The sequence below is a fragment of the Bos javanicus genome, chromosome X, assembly GCF_032452875.1.
Source record: "Bos javanicus breed banteng chromosome X, ARS-OSU_banteng_1.0, whole genome shotgun sequence".
In the NCBI taxonomy this organism is placed as follows: domain Eukaryota; kingdom Metazoa; phylum Chordata; class Mammalia; order Artiodactyla; family Bovidae; genus Bos; species Bos javanicus.
In genome coordinates, this window is record NC_083897.1 from 117,350,633 (window position 1) to 117,372,057 (window position 21,425).

At 40.0% G+C, this 21,425-nt stretch overlaps 2 protein-coding genes across 2 annotated transcripts in view; one reads left to right on the forward strand and one right to left on the reverse strand.

The window, feature by feature from the left end:
* IL1RAPL1 (interleukin 1 receptor accessory protein like 1) overlaps positions 1–21,425 on the reverse strand; it is a 702,885-nt gene that overhangs the window by 611,012 nt on the left and 70,448 nt on the right. The window lies entirely within an intron of this gene.
* Positions 5,443–10,591, forward strand: LOC133243542 (transcription factor SPT20 homolog-like 1). The gene has a single exon (XM_061410522.1). The coding sequence runs from the start codon at positions 5,699–5,701 to the stop codon at positions 10,349–10,351; it is 4,653 nt and encodes a 1,550-aa protein (XP_061266506.1). The 5' UTR covers positions 5,443–5,698; the 3' UTR covers positions 10,352–10,591.

The window sequence follows — 21,425 nt, forward strand, 5'->3', positions numbered from 1 at the left end:
AAAATAAAGAGGTAAACAAATTACATATTTGCAAATATTACATATAACATCTCTAAACATGGCCCATTTAATAAATAAGGGTGCTTTTGCATTTTCCTATCTATGAGGAAAGCCTTTCCTTTGTGTATCTAAAACAAAGGGGCGGGGGAGAGAATTAAACTGTGAGTTAATTTAATTTAAAAGCAGAATTAGATGTTTTTGAGAAGAGACTTTTTTACTCTGTATAATTTATGCACATTTCACAGTTGGTTTCTTTTCAATACTTTTAAGGCAATTTTAGTATCAATTCCAGTCAACTGCAATTTTTACATTTTTCTGACCTGAAAGAAGAGCCATTAATCTGAATCACCTACAATTCCCTAAAAGAACAAATGGTTTAAATATCAGAAATCTAATAACTTTACTTGGTGAAAATAGGCCATTTTCAGGGAAAAGAAAATGAGCTCATGATTTATATTTCCTTATAAATATAAACATGGTTAGACTGTGACAACTGTACTATGGATTCTTGTCAACAAAGAAGGTAGGAATAAAATACACTCAGGTTGGCAGAATGCAATGTCATGGAGTGATATTAGAGATATGATTAAAAGTGTTAAAAACAAAATATAAGTGGGTTGCATCTTTATCAAAATGTGATAATGAATACTAAAGAAGAGGACATTTGCGAGGGCAAAGAAATCCACTAACAAGCTGTTGTGATCATGGATAAATAACTTGTCCTTCCCTGAACTTCAGTTAACTGATGATAAAATTGTGAGGATACTTAAACTCATAGAGTTGTTGTGAGAAGTGAACAACATCCTGATATAAAAACACTTTGTAATGAGCAAACCATTACATAGTATGTCTTATTGCTGTTACCATTTTCTGCTCTGAAGGTTTAACCTTTTAGATTGTCAACCTACTGCATCTCTGAATCTTCACGCATAGGCCTGGCGGTGTTCCACATCCCCTTCATTATTCATAGTATTCTCACCACTGGTTAAACAGGGAATTTATATCAAGGTCACCACTTTTAAAAGCTTAATCTCTTTTCCAGCAGCACTTCATAAAAGAGATAAATCATATAGTTCTTTATATTTAATCTCCTTATCCTACTGCATATATAACCATCTACCATTGCTGTTCTTCAGATTCAACTTTTCATTTTTATAGAAAGGCTCAATATAAACAGAACACCCTTTCCAGGAGTGAAGTCTCATATATTTGGAAATTCAGTTAAACTCATCTCATATCATTGCCAGAAAGAACTGCCGTTGATACCATGAATGAGGGCTTCTTATTAGCTGTGCTCTCCTGGTTTGAGATGGATGAGTCACCAAGGAGATTCTAGAACTGGATAGTTGAATATTTGTGGATGTTAACTTAGAACAGACATTTTGAAATTCAGTATTCAACAGTATGGGTATATGAAAAACATTTATCCCAAGCCAGAGGAGAGATGGAATAATTACAAAAGAGACCGTGTAACAGTCTGCTGTCACAATACATTTCTATCAATACTTTCAGATTATTTCTCATGTTCTTCCTGCATGAAACAACTATTACAAAGTACTGAAAATAGCTCTACTGTATACATGATTTCCAATCACAAAATCAGTTTCTTTCCTTAAAAGTCCATTATGATAATAGCAAGAAAACAAAGGGAGAGAGAACTCTTATGGAAGGGAAGAATTCATCCACGTTATATTTAGCCTTATCAGGATGCAGGGTTTTCCCAAATAATTTCTCATACATACATGAAGAGTATCATAATGATTAACCAAATATCTTTTCCTTGAGTGCTTTCTCAAAGCTACAATCTATGCAACAGCATTGTAATCATTCCCACTCTCAAAACCCTTCTGTTCACTAGTCTATTAAATACGATGGTAATTGACCACCTTGGTGACTAATTTAAAAAGTTATTACATTAGTTCTGGCTTCTTGTATTCTTTACTAACATGGATTTATTTGGAGTCCAAATTGTACAAAGTATCGTGGCATAATTTGACTGTGCAGTTACTGGTGTTTTTATTTACCATTTATCATGTCAATAAAGTATAAAGCAAATGGCAACCCACTCCAGGATTCTTGCCTGGAAAATCCCATGGATGCAGGAGCCTGGTAGGCTACAGTCCATGGGGTTGCAAAGAGTCAGACACAACTGAGCGACTTCATTTCACTTCATGTCAATAATGTATAAAGCACACAAGATAAACAAATTATTACTTTGAATTGTGGCTCTGGGTATGTTAGTTTGTCATTTGTTGAATAAAAGTCTACAAGAGGGCTTACATCCTTTCCCCAAATTCCAAAATAGTATTATTGATAATATCATTATGCATGTAATATTTACTTGATCCACTGGTGCAATACTGAGAGATTTTACAGAGAGATATTGTATATTCATGTGCCTGTGTGTGTCCTCTATATCTACCTATGACTTACCTCTTTCCCTTCACCAATAAAAATCTTTCAGTGGGAGTGTTAACTACTCTCCTCACTTTCTCAACCCAGGCTCATCTCTTTTCCTACCATCGTCTGATTTTTCTCACCAATATTTCTCAGAAAATACTGTTAGTAGGATTATCAGTAACCTGACTTTCAACTGTTATCTGGCTGGAGCATATTACAATTTAATTTTATTTATGTCCATTTATCTTGAGTTTTTATTATTTTCCTGGTTTTCCTTTTGTATCTTGGTTCATTCTCTCATTTTCCCTTAAATACAGAATTTCCCTGGGCTTTTGTCCTTGTTATTCATTTCCTCTTGAGTACTATCATGTTGTTGAGTGATATTCAGGATGAAATACTGCTGCCCCACTGATGGATCACAGTTATGTGTTAGTGGTATACAAAGTAATAGGGTAAATGCTGCACTTTTTTTAAAAAATTGAAAAGTCAATTTTTAATAAGTACATGCCAATGGTGAAAAAATCCCCACTGATGAGCCCCAGACACCCTGAAGCCAATCCTCAGGGCAAATCCTGTTACTAGGTTCTTTGTTATCCACAGGAATTGGACCAGTTAACACCCTCAACAACAATGTTTGAGAGTGCCAGTTTTCTCATACCATTAACTAACATGGTAAGCTATGAATTGCTTTCATCTCTGGTAATCTAATAGGTTAAAACATGGTCTTTTATTTATTTTTGTCTTAACTTGCAATTTTATTAATTGTTGAGGTTGAATATTTTTCATATACTTAAATAGCATTTGTATCCCTTATTTTGTGAACTGTCATCTTGATTTTTTTTTCTACTGGATTAATGGTCTTATTTTTATCAATTTGTAGGAGACTTCTGAGGTCAAACTCTGAGACGGGAAATACTGAGATATGATTTGAGACCAGGTATATTAGAGTGCTGGTTACTGGGAAATCAGAAGAAAGGAGTACAGAAAAAGTATAGCACCAGAGGTGGTCATCCCTTCTTAGGAAGAGTGAGGTACCTTTAAGAGGAAACATGTCCTTCAAAGACTGAGGGGAAAAAAGGAACTGACTGAAGATAAAGGACTCTAATGAATGAATGAAGGCTGTGACTAAGAATCAGAAGAAATCAGACTTATAAAAAATGTACAATTTGTTGAAAAATACCACCATAACAACCAACGTTAATAATAATAAAATCAATATGTCATAATGACAGGAAAAAAAAGGTGACCTTAAAATATGAAATCAAAATAAGCCATGCAATCCCCTAACCTACCCACTTCAAAGTATCTTCTAGTGCTGGTTCAGGAGGAACAAAAAAAAGTAAACAATGAGAATTAATTCAGCAGATAAAACCACTGCAGAACACATATGCAAACATACACATTCACATTTGCACAAAACTGAGGAAAATTTTAACTTGACACTCCAACAGGAATCGTATATTTAAATAAGCATTGCAGAATTGAAATCATAAACTTTTTTTTAAACTTTAAAGACAAAAGAACAACATGAATTATGAAACAGGAGCTAATCAAACTTAGTAGAAACAGAATAAATAAAGATTGAATTACAAAGTACCTATGACAGGCAGAATTTCTAAAATGGCCAGTGAAAGATGGTCTACTTGAATTCTCAGAACATGTGAAAATAATGAGTTAACACTCCTGTGACTATAGTATATTATATGGCACTATGACTTAAAATAGGGAGTATTACCCTGGATTATACACATGGGCCCTTAAAAGCATAGAATTTTCTCCAGATGGTGGTAGAAGAGGAAGTCAAAGGTGCATGAAGCATAAAAAGGATTCAACATGTCATCACTGGCTTGAGGATGGAGGAAGGCACTTGCAAAGAATGTGATCAACTTTTAGGAGCTGGGAGTGGATCCTGACAGAAATCAGAAAAAAAAAAAAAAAAGGAATTTAATCATAATCCTATAACCACAAAAATCTGAATGTGGCCAACTACTTGAATGAGCTTACAGGTAAGTGGTTTCCTCCCCAGATCCTCCAGTTAAGAGCCTAGCACAGGAAAATTTGATTTTGGACTTATAAGACCCTAAACTGAGACTGCTCTGTGTTCTGACTTGCAGAACTATGAGGAAACAAACAAACAAAACAGGGGTGTTCATGGCATGAACCACCAAGTTCATGGCAATTTGTCATGGCAGCAATATGGAGTTCCCTAGGGAGAAGAGGTATAACCACAATTAACAAAGGGTCATCAAGGATACCCTAAAAGATCTAAAGGATAGAAAAGAAAGAAGGAAATAAAACAAAAAGTTTTAGAAAGAACAAGATAGAAAAGGCAGGAAGAGATTATCCAGTGTACTTATAACTGAAATCCTTAAAGGGGAAAAAAGCAAATCAAAGAAACAGAAGAAAGATTCTAAGAAAATAATTCTAGATAAGTTTGCTGAAATAAAAGCTATGACTTTACACATTAAAAAAGGAATAACACTGCCTCAGTTCCTTAAAAAAAAAAGTTTTTTTGCTATCACCTTAAAAAGCCAACTAGTCCATTCTAAAGGAGATCAGTCCTGAGTGTTCATGGAAGGACTGATGCTAAAGCTAAAACTCCAATACTTTGGCCACCTCATGCGCAGAGTTGACTCACTGGAAAAGACTCTGATGCTGGGAGGGATTGGGGACAGGAGGAGAAGGGGACGACAGAGGATGTGATGGCTGGATGGCATCACCGACTCGAGGGACATGAGTTTGAGTAAACTCCAGGAGTTGGTGATGGACACGGAAGCCTGGCGTGCTGCGATTCAAGGGGTCGCAAAGAGTCGGACACGACTGAGCGACTGAACTGAACTGAAAAGCCGCACGGACTGCATAGGGAAGTCTGGCCCAACTCGCCTCGGAAGTACAGGCAGGAGAACCGGAAGTGCAGTTCAATAGCCAGCCCACTGCCGCCACGGAGGCGGGCCGAATGCAGAGGCTGTTGAGGAGCACGTCGGCGCCGGAAGTCCCTGTGTCCCTGACATCAAGGACTTCCGGCTGCGCCTGAGGAGATGACGGAAAGGTGAGGCCAGGCCTAGCACAAAGGCCATAACCCCTATAGATAGAAATATTTTCAGAAACTCACAAGAATTTTGTGTAACACTTCCGTGGAGGCAAGTTTCTTGGCGTACTAAAGTTAGGCTGGTGGTCCCACTGTGAAGTTCGGGAGGGGTGGTTTTCAGATCTACACATTGATATTAAAGACGATTTTTACCCTGTTTGTCAGGACACGTCCATTTTCTCTTCCTTTCGGCCCCCCTCTTGTACTACAATGGAACAATCTCTAGAAAGAGCTTTGGATCTTGCAGAGTCTGTCATTGAAAGTGCCCAACAAAGACCTCCGAAAAGAAAAATCTCGAGTGGGGAGATGTCTCTCCATGAAAAACTTTATGACATTTATGTAGAAGAAAGTGAAAAAGAGCCTGAGGTTGCGGAGGAATTAAGAAGCAACGTGAACCTATTAGAGAAGCTCCTTAGGAGAGAATCGTTGCCCTGTTTGGTGGTTAACCTGTACCCAGGAAAGCAGGGCTATTCGCTGATGCTCAAGGGGGAAAATGAATCATTTACAGAGAGCATTCAACTGCCTTATGAAGAAGGGGAATTGCTCGAATACTTAGATGCTCAAGAATTACCTCCTGTTCTGATGAATCTCCTAGAGAAGTCTCTGGTTAACGTTTTTCATGAGGGGTGTGTCATAGCGGAAATACGGAACTACAGGCAGTTCAGTGAAGGGGAGCCTCCGAGTTACCAAAGCAGACATATTCTCTTACGTCCCACCATGCAGACGTTAGCCTGCGATGTAGAGGCCATAGCCAGCGATCACCACAACTGGACTCAGGAGGACAAACTTTTGCTTGAGAGCCAACTGATCTTAGCTACAGCTGAACCACTGTGTTTAGACCCTTTTGTATCAGTAGCTTGCACTGAAAACAGACTGCTCTATAACAAACAAAAACTGAACACTCGTCCCATGAAAAGGAATTTGAAGAGATTTTCTACAGCCTCTCTGAATCGGCAGCAGGATTTTCCTCCCAGCCCACTTCCTCCTGAGCTAACAGCCCTGCCTTCTTTAGCAAAAAGTCAAGAAAGTAAAACAGATAAGCAGTATGACCTCAAAACTTTGAAAGCAGGCAAGTGTGTAGATACGTGGAAACAGAGACCCTGTGATTTGGCTGTGCCTTCTGAAGTGGATGTGGAGAAACATACTAAGTCTTTCAAATATGATGACTTACAACCAACAGTCTGGCCAACTTATGAAGTAGGAGAAGATTCTATATTTGGATATGAAGACAGCAGTCATTCCCCGGCAACAAAGCAGATGCTCATGCATCCACTTAATGATCCACTTATCTCTGGAAAAAGCATGCCCCATAAAAAAAAAAGAAAAGTCGTATATGAGAGACAGATGTCTCCCTACCATTCCTTCACAGATGACCATCCCTGTAATTTCCTGTCTGGGCCAGAGACTGATGATGTGAGGATGGTCAGTCCATCTGAGGAATCATCCCAGAAGAGCACCCAATATCCAGTGCAGATGTCATACAGCTCTGGTTACTTGGCTGATGTCTGGCCACCTTCTCCAGGGAAAGAACTAGAACAGCCTATGACTGGGTCGGTTCAGTCTTCTGGTGACTCAGCTGATCTTAGGCAACCTCCTCCAGGGAAAGAACTAGAACAGCCTAAGATTGGGTCAGTTCAGTCTTCTGATGACTCAGCTAGTTTCAGGCAGCCTTTTCCAGGGAAAGAACCAGAACAGCCTAAGAATGGGTCGGTTCAGTCTTCAGTGTTGGGCAAGGGAGCCAAACATCCACCTTCACCCATCAGACTTCCCTTGAACCCAGGAAAGAGCTCCTGGGGTGACAGTTTCACTTCTCAGCAGGCAAGCAGCTCTCATAAATTTCCATCTCCTGCCTCTGCTCCTAAGCTACCAAGTCTTTCCCAGGAATCTTCTATGGAGGTGAGTCAAGTTAGCTCATTTCCTGCCATGGCCCTGTCCACTGTGGGCTCATCACAAAGGACTGAAGCGTCAGCCACATCCTCTGTTCTGAATATCACCAAAGAGGTGCAGCCTGGTGGAGGAGGCCTGGCCTTAGGGAGCAGCTCTAAGCCAGTGCAGGACTCTACTACAGCTCCTGCAGGAATCACGGTAGGCCCCTTTCCTAGAGGGATCAAGCTTAGCCTCCTGCCCACAGGTATCAGTCTTGGTCCCCTGGCCACAGGGATGAAGCTTGACCACCAACCAACAGGGGTCAAGCCTGGCCCCCTGCCCATAGGGATCCAGCCTGACTCCCAGCCCACAGGGATGAAGCCTGGCCCCCTGCCCACAGGGATGAAGCCTGGCCCCCTGCCCACAGGGATGAAGCCTGAACTCCTGCCTAGAGGGATTAAGCTTGACTACCAAACAACAGGGATCAAGTCTGGCCCTCAGCCCATAGGGATCAAGCCTGGCCCCCAGCCCATAAGGATCAAGCCTGGTCTCCAGCCCATAAGGATCAAGACTGGCCTCCAGCCCAGAAGGATCAAGCCTAGACCCCTGCCCACAGGGATCAAGCTGGATCCCCTGCCCATAGGCAACAAGTCCAGACTCTTGCCCACAGGTATCAATCTTGGTCCCCTGCCCACAGGGATGAAGCTTGACCACCAACCAACAGGGGTCAAGCCTGGCCCCCAGCCCATAGAGGTCAGGCCTGGCCCCCTGCCCACAGGGATGAAGCTTGATTACCAACCAACAGGGATCAAGCTTGGCCCCCAGCCCATAGGGATCAAGCCTGGCCCCCTGCCCACAGGGATGAAGCTTGATTACCAAACAACAGGGATCAAGTCTGGCCTCCAGCCCATAGGGATCAGGCCTGATCCCCAGCCCATAGGGCTCAAGCCTGGCCCCCTGACCATAGGGATCAAGCCTGGAACCCTGCCCACAGGGATGAAGCTTGACTACCAAACCACAGCGATCAAGTCTGGCCTCCAGCCCATACGGATCAGGCCTGGCCCCCAGCCTGTAGGGATCAAGCCTGGCCCCCAGCCTATAGAGATCAAGCCTGGAACCCTGCCCACAGGGATGAAGCTTGACTACCAACCAACAGGGATCAGGCCTGGCCCCCAGCCCATAGGGATCAAGCCTGGCCCCCTGCCCACAGGGATGAAGCTTGATTACCAAACAACAGGGATCAAGTCTGGCCTCCAGCCCATACGGATCAGGCCTAGCCCCCAGCCTGAAGGGATCAAGCCTGGACCCCTGACCATAGGGATCAAGCCTGGAACCCTGCCCACAGGGATGAAGCCCGACCACCAACCAACAGAGATCGGGCCTGGCACCCAGCCCATAGGGATCAAGCCTGGCACCGGGCCCATAGGGATCAAGCCTGGTCCCCGGCCCATAGGGATCAAGCCTGGCCCGCAGCCCATAGGGATTAGGCCTGGCCCGCAGCCCATAGGGATCAGGCCTGGCCCGCAGCCCATAGGGATCAGGCCTGGCCCCCAGCTCATACGGATCAAGCCTGGAACTCTGCCCACAGGGATGAAGCCTGACCACGAACCAACAGAGATTGGGCCTGGCACCCAGCCCATAAGGATCAAGCCTGGCCCCCAGCCCATAGGGATCAAGCCTGGAACCCTGCCCACAGGGATGAAGCCTGACCACCAACCAATCAAGATCAGGCCTGGCCCCCAGCCCATAGGGATCAAGCCTGGCCCCCTGCCCATAGGGATCAGGCCTGGAACCCTGCCCACAGGGATGAAGCCTGACCACCAACCAACAGAGATCAGGCCTGGCCCCCAGCTCAGAGAGATCAAGCCTCGCCCCCTGCCCACAGGGACCAAGCTTGCACACCAACCAGCAGGGATCAAGCCTTGCCTCCAGCCCATAGGGATCAAGCCCAGCCCTCTGCCGATGGAGATCAAGCCTGGCCACCTCCCCACAGGAATCAAGCTCGACCCCCTGACCACAGGGATCAAGCTCGGCCCCTTGACCACAGGGATCAAGTCCAGGCTCCTGCCCAGGGAGATCAAGCCCAAGCTCCTGCCCATGGGGATCAAGCCTGTGCTTCTGTCTACAGGGATCCAGCCGAACACCCTGCTCACAGGGATCTTGCCCAGCCCCCTGCCTACAGGGATCTCACCTGGCCCCTTGCCTGCAGGGATCAAGCCAGACACTCTGCCCACAGGGATCAGCCCCAGGGTCCTATCCCCAGGGATCCAGCCAGACACCCTGCCCACAGGAATCCAGCCAGGCACCCTGCCCACAGGGATCCAGCCGGACAGCCAGCCCACAGGGATCACACCCGGCCTCCTGCCAACAAGGATCAAGCCAGATAGCCAGCCCACAGGGATCAAGCCCGGCCCCCTGCCTGCAGGAGCTCAGCCACCAAATGTGCAGACTACCGCACTACCAGTTTCTTCTCAAGGAGGTGTTCAACTTGTTAAAAATACTCCCAGTCTCATGCCCTTTACTCTACTCCAGCTTTCACCAGGCTCACTCATTTTGAACCCCCAGCAGGCCCAGGAGCAGCTGCAGCAGCCGACACAGCAGTGGCTCTACCAGCTGATGCCACAGCCACAACTTCAACAGCCCACAACTTCACATCCTCCACAGTCAGTGCCACAGGATCCTGTAGAAGGTTCAGGCAGTCAAATGGCCTTATCTGCTCAGCAAGCCATGGTTCTGCAGCCCCAGGCAGTTGTGTTGTCTCAGGTGGGCTCTGCCCAGAGAGGCCCCTGGCCAAGCCTCCCTCAGCACAGAGTTCAGCTCGCCTCCACCTTGCAGCTGCACCCACAGCCTCGGCCTGTACAGTTCAGAATCTTGCAGCACCCAGTGGCTGTGGCAACAGTAGTGGCCCCAGCAGCTCAGCCACAGCCACCTGGTGAGCAGACAGCAAGCCAGTCAAAAGGTCAAACGGAGAGCACACCAACCCCTCCAAAGTCCTGACTTGCATTACTTCAGAATCTTTTTAAGAACAACACAAGACATATTTATTATTACATACTGCTTACATTTTCAAATTGTCGATATAAATACAAAGATTTTAGTCCTGTCTTAAAAAACCGTGGCATTTTTACTCTAAGTAGATGCACCACATGGTGAATTCTTTCTCTGTCTGATCAAACTGGATGCATTAGGCATTTGTACTTCATTCTTCAGTAATTGAAGGACGATTTGGATATATGACCCAATATCATTTGCCAGACAATATTCTTCAAATGCATTATTCATGTGGTGCTTATTATTTTGCAAACACTTCATAATATACAAATGCACCTGCTATCTGCCATTCATCTTGCTCCTCTATTCTGTCTCAATTATTTTGTCCCTATCAGATAAGATAATGATCACAAGAGAGAAAGGGTAAAAGTTTCTTGACTTATAAGGGATGGGTGAATAAAAAATGGTAAGTTTAGATGAGCTGTTGAAGGAAATGACAACGGGGTAAGAATCAATAATTTTAATATGAAGATATCTCTTAATACACATGCTAGCTAATTAAAAAAAAAAATCTCTATAGCTCCTAAACAATATATTTTAGGATACCAATGTAAGAAATTAAATGACTAGTTCAAACGTCCTCCCTCCAAAAAACTTGAGTAAATGCATTCATGTGGAAAATACTTTTAAAATATCTTATATGTGAATGTAAAGATTTATATCACTCAAAAATGTCATCTTCCTGATTTTCTGGAATTGAAGTTTGCTGGAAAAGAATGAAATATTTGAAAATATCAGAAAAAATATTTTGTAAATAGTTACTTTTGTTGAAAGACTTAATTTTATTGTAATGATATTTGCTATTTGAAGCATTCCCTTAGATGACTGGTAACCATCTTTCATTTAACATGTCCAAATATGGTGACATTCATCTTTTTGTTGATGGTATTATAGTCTTTACTATTTGGTGTTAGAATAATTCACCAAGTAACTGAATTAATCACCAAGTAATTTTAAATAATTTAAAAAATACAAAATCTATCTGCATACCCTTCTCATCTCAAACTCCTTCTACTCTAACTCTGAAGGATTCCTAGAGAAATTCTCAGGATTCCTTCTTAATAGCTGAACAATCACCCACCCTCATTAAGTCCTGGGACTAGCAAATGAATTAATGATAAAATATTTTCATCTGTGACATTTCTGACCATGTCACACTCTTTTGCTTAATATACTTCCTCTATCTGCTTATTCTGTAGAATCAAATTCAGACTATATTGTTTGGCTAATCTTTTTTTAACCTGGATTTGTCCTGTATCTCTTCCCCATCTCTCACCACTTCTCCATTCACATCTGTGGTTTTGGCAGTACTTAACTACTGGTGCTTCCAGTGTGCCATATTAATTGTTTCAAACATAGATTTTATGATTTTTGCATTTATATTTATAGAATATTAGTGTTTTTACTTAAATGGTTAAAATTTTACTATTTATATAATTATAAACATATTCTCTAACTCTGTGTTTAATGTCACAAGTGTCTTTAAAACATTAAAAGAATACTAAATGAGTATTATTTCTATTTAAAAGTAATTTAACTTTAAGCAGAGGTTAATATAATGATGAGAAATAAGAAAATTAAATACAGCTCTTGTTTGTTTTCTTCACTTTGAACCAAAAAATTCCTGAATTCACAGTTCAGTCCTAGGTCATTCTGACATACATAACATAAAAGTTTCTTTTTATAAAATTCCAAGGCTACTAAGGAGCAAGAAGATGACTAATCAGTAAGATACTCCTTTTTATTTCAAACCACCTCATTTATTAGAAGTTTTAAATTCCAGGCATATACCAATGTATGCAAATAAGATAATGTTCTCCTGTCTTTGTTTCCATGTTTTTGTCATGTGATAACAGTCTGATGGAGTGTTATTAGATTGGAATGCTATGTTTGGGATGATAGAACTTAGATATGGTGGGAAAAATGGGGAGTGGTTTAGTGAGTAGACTTTCAGTTTTGCAAGATGAAAATGTTACAGAAATTGTGTGAATATACCTAATATTGCTGAACTGTATTCTTAAAAATGATTAAGATGGCAAATGTAATGTTTTGTGTGCTTTTTTTTGCCATGAATAAAAATTTAAAACAACAACAATACAACAGTTGTGGCATATAAAATGCTTCATTTTCAGGGGCTTTAGGGGAACCTCGTGGCTTCCCCAGTGGCTCAGGTGGTAAAGAATCTGCCTGCAATGCAGGAAACCCAGGTTCAATCCATGGGTTGGGAAGATACCCTGGAGAAGGGAATCACAACCCACTCCAGTATTCTTGCCTGGAGAATCCCATGGACAGAGGAGTCCGGTAGTCCACGGCATTGCAAAGAGTCAGACACAACTGAACAACTAATACTAACCCTTAGATATTCCATAAGTAAATTATCCAGAATGATTGAAATGGAGGAGTTATTCTCACAAATTCAGAGGATATGTTTTAGATGATATAACAAGATAGGCTATCTGGCAAATGTGAAATCACTCTGATGAGGAATGGGGGCCACCTGGAAGTGGTACTAATTCTCCAATGCAAATGAATGAGATCGGCATTATTGTTGATTTATCAAATGCTGTGACATCATTTTCTGATGCTGTGGACACAGCCAACAAATGGTAGTTGCTTATCTAAGCCCCAAACCAAACATCGCTACAGGAGACCCTATAAATTGCAAATTAAGTTGTCTAACACATGCCCCACTCCACATAGCCTGCTTCAGTGTAGATGGATGAGGACTTTAATGACTGATGGTTCCCTTATACAAAGAGGGAGCTGGCCAGAGAACACACACTGTTTCAGAGCGAAAGAGAGCCTGTGGGTACAGCTGCAGGCACCAGTGGAAACCAGCAGTGCCCAACCCTTCACCTAAAATGCTTCACAGCTGTAACTATGATGGGGATGTCATACTTCGCATTCATTCATTTACAAATATTTACTGACCACCTATAACCAGATAGACCAAAAGCCCTAAGCTGCTGCTGCTAAGTTGCTTCAGTCGTGTCTGACTCTGTGTGACCCCGTAGATGGCAGCCCACCAGGCTCCCCCGTCCCTGGGGTTCTTCAGGCGAGAACACTGGAGTGGGTTGCCATTTCCTTCTCCAATGCATGAAAGTGAAAGTGAAGTCGCTTAGTCGTGTCCGACTTTTGGCGACCCCATGGACTGTGGCCTACCAGGCTCATCCATCCATGGGATTTTCCAGGCAAGAGTACTGGAGTGAGATGCCATTGCCTTCTCTGAAAATCCCTAAAGGCAGCTATAAATGAGACAATCTCTTTCAAATGCTTACAGTCTAGTACATTAAGAGCAAATAAATATAAATAAACTAGAGAAAACTCAAGCTTAGCTTTCAAATTGTATTGATCAAGCACAATTCATGCATTAACTTTCTAATTTTTGATATTATATTTCAAGACTCTATGGCATTCAGTGATAATTTTAAGAAACGCTGCAAATTAGGTTTTAAACTGGAAATAGCAAAAGACATCCAGACGTAGTGTTGACATAATATCACTTTTTTATCACTTGCCCTCATTTCAGCTTAATAAGCTCTCTTGGCTCTCATCTTTCAATGTTTAATCCAAAGCAATTAAACTGATATGCAAATACCATTTCCATTGCTTTAAGAGTGACACTTAGCACAATTTCATTATAACAGGCAACTGGAATGTTTTTTAGAATGATCAGCTCATTTTTATTTTTATTTTTTAAATGTGCTTTTCTTGCAAGGTATGCTTGTAAACGTCCATACACACAAATTTTACTTGATAAACATGTAGATATTTGTCTTGTATCCTGAGTACACAGTCCATACTATGTGATATTTCTATTTTAAAGTCTGCTATTCTTTTCCTCAGACTCTACAGAAATGAATATTTTAGCTAATGAATCATATTAGCAAAAAGCACAAGATAAGCAGAAAATGAACAGTGTGTGTGTATGTGTGTGTCTTTTAGGATTCAGTTCTAATTAGAGAATCAGAAGGTTATATACTTTATTAGATTCAATTAGTAAAGCATGTCCAGTTCTTAATAGTCCCAGTTCTTCACTCCTGCCTGTACCCATATACTTTGACATGTAACCTCCACTGAGTCTGAGTCTACCATGTGACTTGCTTGGGCCAATGGGATGTAAGAAGTCATGAAGCAGGGGCACTATTTACAATATTGCAGCACCATTTACAGTAGCCATGCCACAGAATCAACCTAAATGTCTATCAACAGAGGAATGGATAAAGAAGATGTAGTACATACATACAATGGGATATTAGTCATAAAAAGGAATGAAATTGGGTCATTTGTAGAGGTGTGGATGGACCTAGAGACTGTGAAGTAGGTCAGAGATAAATATATATTAATGCATATATGTGGAATCTAGAAAAATGGTATAAATGATCTTATTTGCAAAACCATAATGGAGACACAGACATAGAGAACAACTGTATAGATAAAAGGGGGCAGTGGGATGAATTGGGAGATTGAAATATATACACTATTGATACTATGTATAAAATAGATAACTAATGAGAATCTGTTGTATAGTTCAGGGAACTCTACTCATTGCTCTGTGGTGACATAAATGGGAAGAAAATTCAAAAAAGAGGGGATATATGTATACTTATAGCTGATTCACTTAGTGAATCAGTTAATGAATTCAGTTAGTACAGTATAAACTAACAAAATATTATAAAGCAACTCTACCCCAATGAAAATTAATGTAAAAATAAAAATGAGCATTATGAAATGTTTTGACAGAAATGTTAAAAATATTAAATTTGTATTTATGCCCCAAAAGGAAGCAAAAATATAAAAGGGTGAAATATGTGAGCTATAATTAATCTGAGCTTTATCTTAATTTTTTTAAGCTTTATCTTAATTTTCACTCCTATAATTATTTCCTGACTACTCCATCTGTAACCCAAGACTTATATGGCCAAGAAACATTTAAGTGACTCTAAAAATTTGCAGTTTTAGCATGATACCAAGACATGCAGTTGGCCAATTTACCCGACCTTAAATTGTGGAAACACTTATCTCCTGTTGGGAGTATTTAAGGGTTTACAGTATAGCGCTAAGGTAAGGTTCATGGGCTTTAAGTCCAATCTCTAACATTTATTAGGGCTTCCCAGGTAGCTCAGCTGGTATAGAATCTGCCTGCAATGCAGGAGGCCCTGGTTTGATTTTGGGGTTGGGAAGATCCCATGGAGGAATAGGCTACCCACTCCAGTATTCTTGGGCTTCCCTGGTGGCTCAAATTTAAAGCACCTGCCTGCAACGTGGGAGACCTGGGTTCGATCCTTGGCTTGGGAAGAGCCCCTGGAGGAGGGCATGGCAATCTACTTCAGTATTCTTGCCTGGAGAATCCCCATGGACAAAGGAGCCCAGTGGGCTACAGTCCATGGGGTCCCAAAGAGTCTGACAAGACTGAGCGACTAAGCACATTCAAACTCTTTAATGTATTATACTATAAACATTTTTAAAATTCCAGAGTTGAAATACATTGATATGACCTTTTAATGTCAGAATTATTAATAGCTAACAGATATGGTTTTTTCCCACTGATTCTGTGACTCCATGACATACCTGCAGTAAGAATCTAAAATAAACAAAGCAAAACCAATTCTAGCCAATTAGCTTAATGGTATTATCTTGAACACTCCTTTTGATTTTGATCATCATATCTACATTTACAAACATGATATTTTTGACATCTGAAAAGAAATAAAAAATTATCTTGGAGTGATAGTTTTATGTTACAAATATTTCCTGGTTGTAATCATTGGAGCACATAACAAAGAATACTTTTTAAAACATATATCTGACAAAGCTAAATAAATTGTTGGGATATAGATTGTTATTTATGATTATATTGTCTACTTCTTACAGTCTTCTTAGAATTCTTCACACATTGTGCAACTCCCTTGGGTTCTTCTCATAGCATTAGACATAAGATATACAAATTATTAAATGAAGTTACTGTTGATCAGTAATGGTTTTCTAAATCCCAAGCTCTGTACAATCATTAAAGTTATCATCATCATCACTTATCTGTCAAAGAAGTGTTGGCACCATGGCACAGTTAATACATTGTTAATTAGAAGCACTGAGACTGAGCGCCCATCTATATCAGTGTGCTGCTTGGTTCGGCAAGTCTCACTCCTTTGAGTCTTTTTGTCCTCTTGTATAAAGTAAGTAATAATATCTGACCTAACTCATAGGATTGATATGAGGATCACAGTTAAAATGTACATGAAACTAAATATAAGTGGAAGAATCTCATGAACAATAAAGTTACATGTTACTAATTTTCTATGAGTCTTATTTCCACTTATAAAATAGCAATAGAAATTTCTAGCTCTTAGGATTTTCTGAGGATTCAAGAGGAAAATACATGCAAAACAGCATAGCGCCAGAGACAGAAACAGCTCAATAAGTTGCTTAGTCAAGCAAATTTAAACATTTAAGCACTTCAAAATTTAGAGAGAAAGTATTATCTATATATGTTTTTTCATGTATTATACTCCACAATATAATCACATATTATACTCTCCTTTCAACTGTAGTACATTAAACTGTTACAAATGAGAAAGCATAGCAGGGGAATAAAATCTGGTAGGAAAATAACACAGTGAGACTTTCAGATTCTCAGATTTTCTCCAATTCTTTCTATTATCTCCAGATGAAAAAAGAATCATAAAATATCAGATGTCTTACTTTCTTGTTTTGTTTCTTTTAACATATACATATATCTATTCTTTTTCAAGTTATATTCCCAATTAGATTGTTACAGAATATTGAGCAGAGTTCCATGTGCCATACAGTAGATCCTTGTTGGTTATCCATTTAAAATACTGCAGTGTGTACATGTCAATCCCAAACTCCCTAACTGCTGCTGCTGCTGCTAAGTCGCTTCGGTCGTGTCCAACTCTGTGCGACCCCATAGATGGCAGCCCACCAGGCTCCCCCGTCCCTGGGATTCTCCAGGCAAGAACACTGGAGTGGGTTGCCATTTCCTTCTCCAATGCATGAAAGTGAAAAGTGAAAGTGAAGCTGCTCCGTCGTGTCCGACTCCTAGCGACCCCATGGACTGCAGCCTACCAGGCCCCTCCGTCCATGGGATTTTCCAGGCAAGAGTACTGGAGTGGGGTGCCATTGCCTTCTCTGAAACTCCCTAACTACCCTTTGAAGAAAGAGTCAGGACTTGGAAAACTGGGTGAAATAAAATGATGTAGTGAGAAACTCATAGGTAGAAAGAGAGCACTATTGAGATGATTGACCATACTATTTAGATTGTCAGGGAATTAAATGAAGCCAGGGAGGTGTTACGGAATATAAACTGATTAAAAGAGGTAAGACAGGAAGGAATGATGGAGGAAGTAAAAGCACAGGAGCCCATGTTAATCTTGGAGAATTCTAACCTGTATTCAAATTTTTATAAACTCAATAAATGAATATATAACTGTTGACCACATAAATTAGGGCTATTAGGTAGTCTTTTCTTAGAACTAATTATCAGATATTATCCATAGTAAGGGATTTTTTTACCCCAAAAGAATATACTTGGTCATTTACTCATGTAACTAATACCTTGAGATGGTAGAAAAATAGAAAGTTTCTAAAATAGAAAGTGAAGTCAAACAGAGAAAGAAAAATATCATATGATATCATTTATATGGAAATTCTAAACTTAAAAAATGATGAAAATGGACTTATTTACAAAACAGAAATAGACTCACAGAGAATGAACTTTCTTCAAAGTCATGCAGTCATTCTTAAATCACACAACCAAATCATCCAGAAGGTTTTTTTTTTAGATCGTATTTTTTTGTAAGTTCAGTTCAGTTGCTCAGTTGTGTCCAACTCTTTGTGACCCCATGGACTGTAGCACACCAGGCTTCCCTGCCCATCACCAACTCTGGGAGTTTACTCAAACTCATGTCCATTGAGTCAGTGATGTCATCCAACCATCTCAACCATTGTCGTCCCCTTTACCTCCCGCCTTCAATCTTTCCCAGCATCAGGGTCTTTTCCAAAGAGTCAGTTCTTTGCATCAGGTGGCCAAAGTATTGGAGTTTCAGCTTCAGCCTCAGTCCTTCCAGTGAATATTCAGGACCGATTTCCTTTAGGATGGACTGGTTGGATCTCCTTGCAGTCCAAGGGACTCTTCATGTATGGCAAAACCAATACAATATTGTAAAGTAAAAAAAAATAATAATAATAAATGATAAATGGTTTAAAAAAAAGAGTCTTCTCCAACACCACAGTTTAAAAGCATCAATTCTTCAGTGCTCAGCTTTCTTTATAGTCCAACTCTCACATCCATTTTTTGGTAAAATCCCTATCATGTTAATGAGAGTAACTATTTCAAGGTGCTTAAGGTTGATAGAAATTGTCCCAATGGTAAAATTAAGCTAAAATGGAGATTAGAAGTAAAGATGACAGTAGAGAAGGAAGGTCAGAGAATAAGAATTATGTCCAAGAAATCCGAAATTTTAAATATACAATTTGGTTGAGAAAATTCCTATATAAGTAAACAGTGGGTAAGTTCTGTTTCTAGTAATATGACAAACTAGGTCATCTGAACCAATCCTTCCACTGAAAATGAGGAAAAATACTGATTTTTTTTCTCAAAATGAAATAGATTTGTAGGCTAAATCTAAGTAAAACCTGAGCTCAAAGAATTAAGTGACCCACTGAAGACATTTTCCTGAGGGCTTTTACTAAACCTACGAAGTTCAGTCACCATAGGATCGGTTTAACGGTGGCACAGGCCTGAAAGCATAGGGATAGGGGATTTGGTCAAATCTCAAACTGGAGAAAACCTCCATCCAGTAAAGCTAAGGGCTACATCATTTAAAAAAATGATGAAACATAACTAAGCTTGACCCTCTCCAACCTGTTACACATCCTTAAGGTAGATTTATAGCACACATTTATATGACTTACATAGTTCCCCCCAAACCTCAAGCCATGAATTTCATTTAATTTACAGTGATCCCAGGGGGATCAGGATCACACTTTAGGCACTTGTGAAGGCAAATGGAAATCCTTTCCAGAAGGATTTCCTTCATACTAGGCCTCAAAGAATCCCCCCCCCCCACAAATAATATTCCAAGGAAAATGATCAGCTCATTGAAAACATGAACAAACAAAAACCAACTAAGCACAAAAGGGAATAAAGAGCCTTTCTATTCTATTCATTAGAAAGAATAAAGAGCAGCTCTCTCTCTACTCTCTGTAGTGAAACACTACAGATTTAAAGTTACCAGCCAGCAATTTTAAAACGAAGAAATGAAAGATAAGCATAAAGCCTATAGGTGGATATATACTTATATATATATCTGTATAAAAATTACCTAATATCTATATCTGTATAAAAATTACCTAATCAATTTGAAATAAGGCAACTCCTAGAACTTCTAAAAGATAAATAAAATATATTAAATAAAATTTAAATATCAAGGGGTAGGTTAAATATAACATTAAATACAGCTGATGAGAGGACAGAAATGAAACATACACAGTGGTAGAGGGGAGGCAGTCGGCAGTCAGTGGATTAGGGGAGTACCCACCATCTGCCCAACGTCGTTCTTTACTCAGGGTTAGCCATGACAAATGGGTAATGGAATACTCTTTATAAATAGGAAGGTTCTCGAAGGTCACAGATGATGCTAGGTCAGCTTTGGTAAAAGCACAGATGTAAAGACATCAAGGCCACATATTTATAGACTGTATCCTTAGCCTTGCTCATCCTTAAAATGAATGTTTTGCTGCTTATATAAAGCATAGGAAGAAGATAGAGCAAATCAAAATCTACTTTTAGGAAAAGTCAAAAACAAAACTGATGCTCACCATATATGTTACATGTTTCTACCCAAGTATTATACCTTTTATTTCAATATGAAATTTAATGTAAATAGCATAAACTGATTTTTGTTTTACTATAATCAAACTTGCAGAGAAAAATAATAAGCACTTATTATGTACCAAACAAGGTTCTAAGTATTTTATTCACATCATCTCCTCAACCTTCACAATATCCTAGAAAGAAGAAATTCATATCCTCCTTTCACACTTAAGAAAATAGATTTAGAGGAGAAATAAATGGAAAATGACAGAACAGGATTTGAACTCAGGTCTGCTGATTTATGAGCTCAGGCTCTTAACTAAACATAGTATTATTTTATATGAGAATAAATTCAGATTAAAAGAGCAGTATCATCTTATTTTAACATGTTACTGACTGGGCAATTTTTTCAGGAATCAACGCTTGTGGCCATATACGTTTCCAGTCAATACCATGTTACAAAGCACATTTTATATCTATACTACTTTAATGACATCCCCCCAACCCAGCGCCCCTCTCCCGCCCCGCCCCGACCACCAAATTCCCTCCCAGACTTTGACAACTTACTATCAAACTGGAAGAACTCCGCTAGGTAAAAGGATTCTATAATAAACATACACTGTTTACCATTTCACATTGCGAAAGGCAAACCTGATAAATATGATCAATTTAGGGTCTAAAGGATCATGTCTGTTAGAGTAACATTAGCTACAACAAAGCAAAATGCATCATCAATTAAGGGAAGAGCCTCCACTTGGTTACACAGCCAGCTGCAGAGATGAACAGGCACCAGTGGCAGCATGCTGACTATAAGCCAGCTGGGGGATGTAACCAAACTGATTTCAACAACATATTTCTTTTTCTTTTTTTATCTTTTTTCCTTTATTTTATTTTTTAACTTTACAATATTGTATTGGTTTTGCCATGTATCAACATGAATCCGCCACAGGTATCCACGTGTTCACCATCCTGAACCCTCCTCCCTCCCCGAATATTTCTTTTTAATTAACAATATTTAGATGGAGGGAGGGGCTAGTCTTAGTCTTCTCCATGGTAGTTAGACCAAAGAAGAGTGATGTTATTGGAAACTACTTCATATGAATCACTGTGAGAACTAGAACTGTTTAGCTTATATAGGAATATAAGAAGTATAAGAATAAATGAATGAGTCACTCAGTCGTGTCA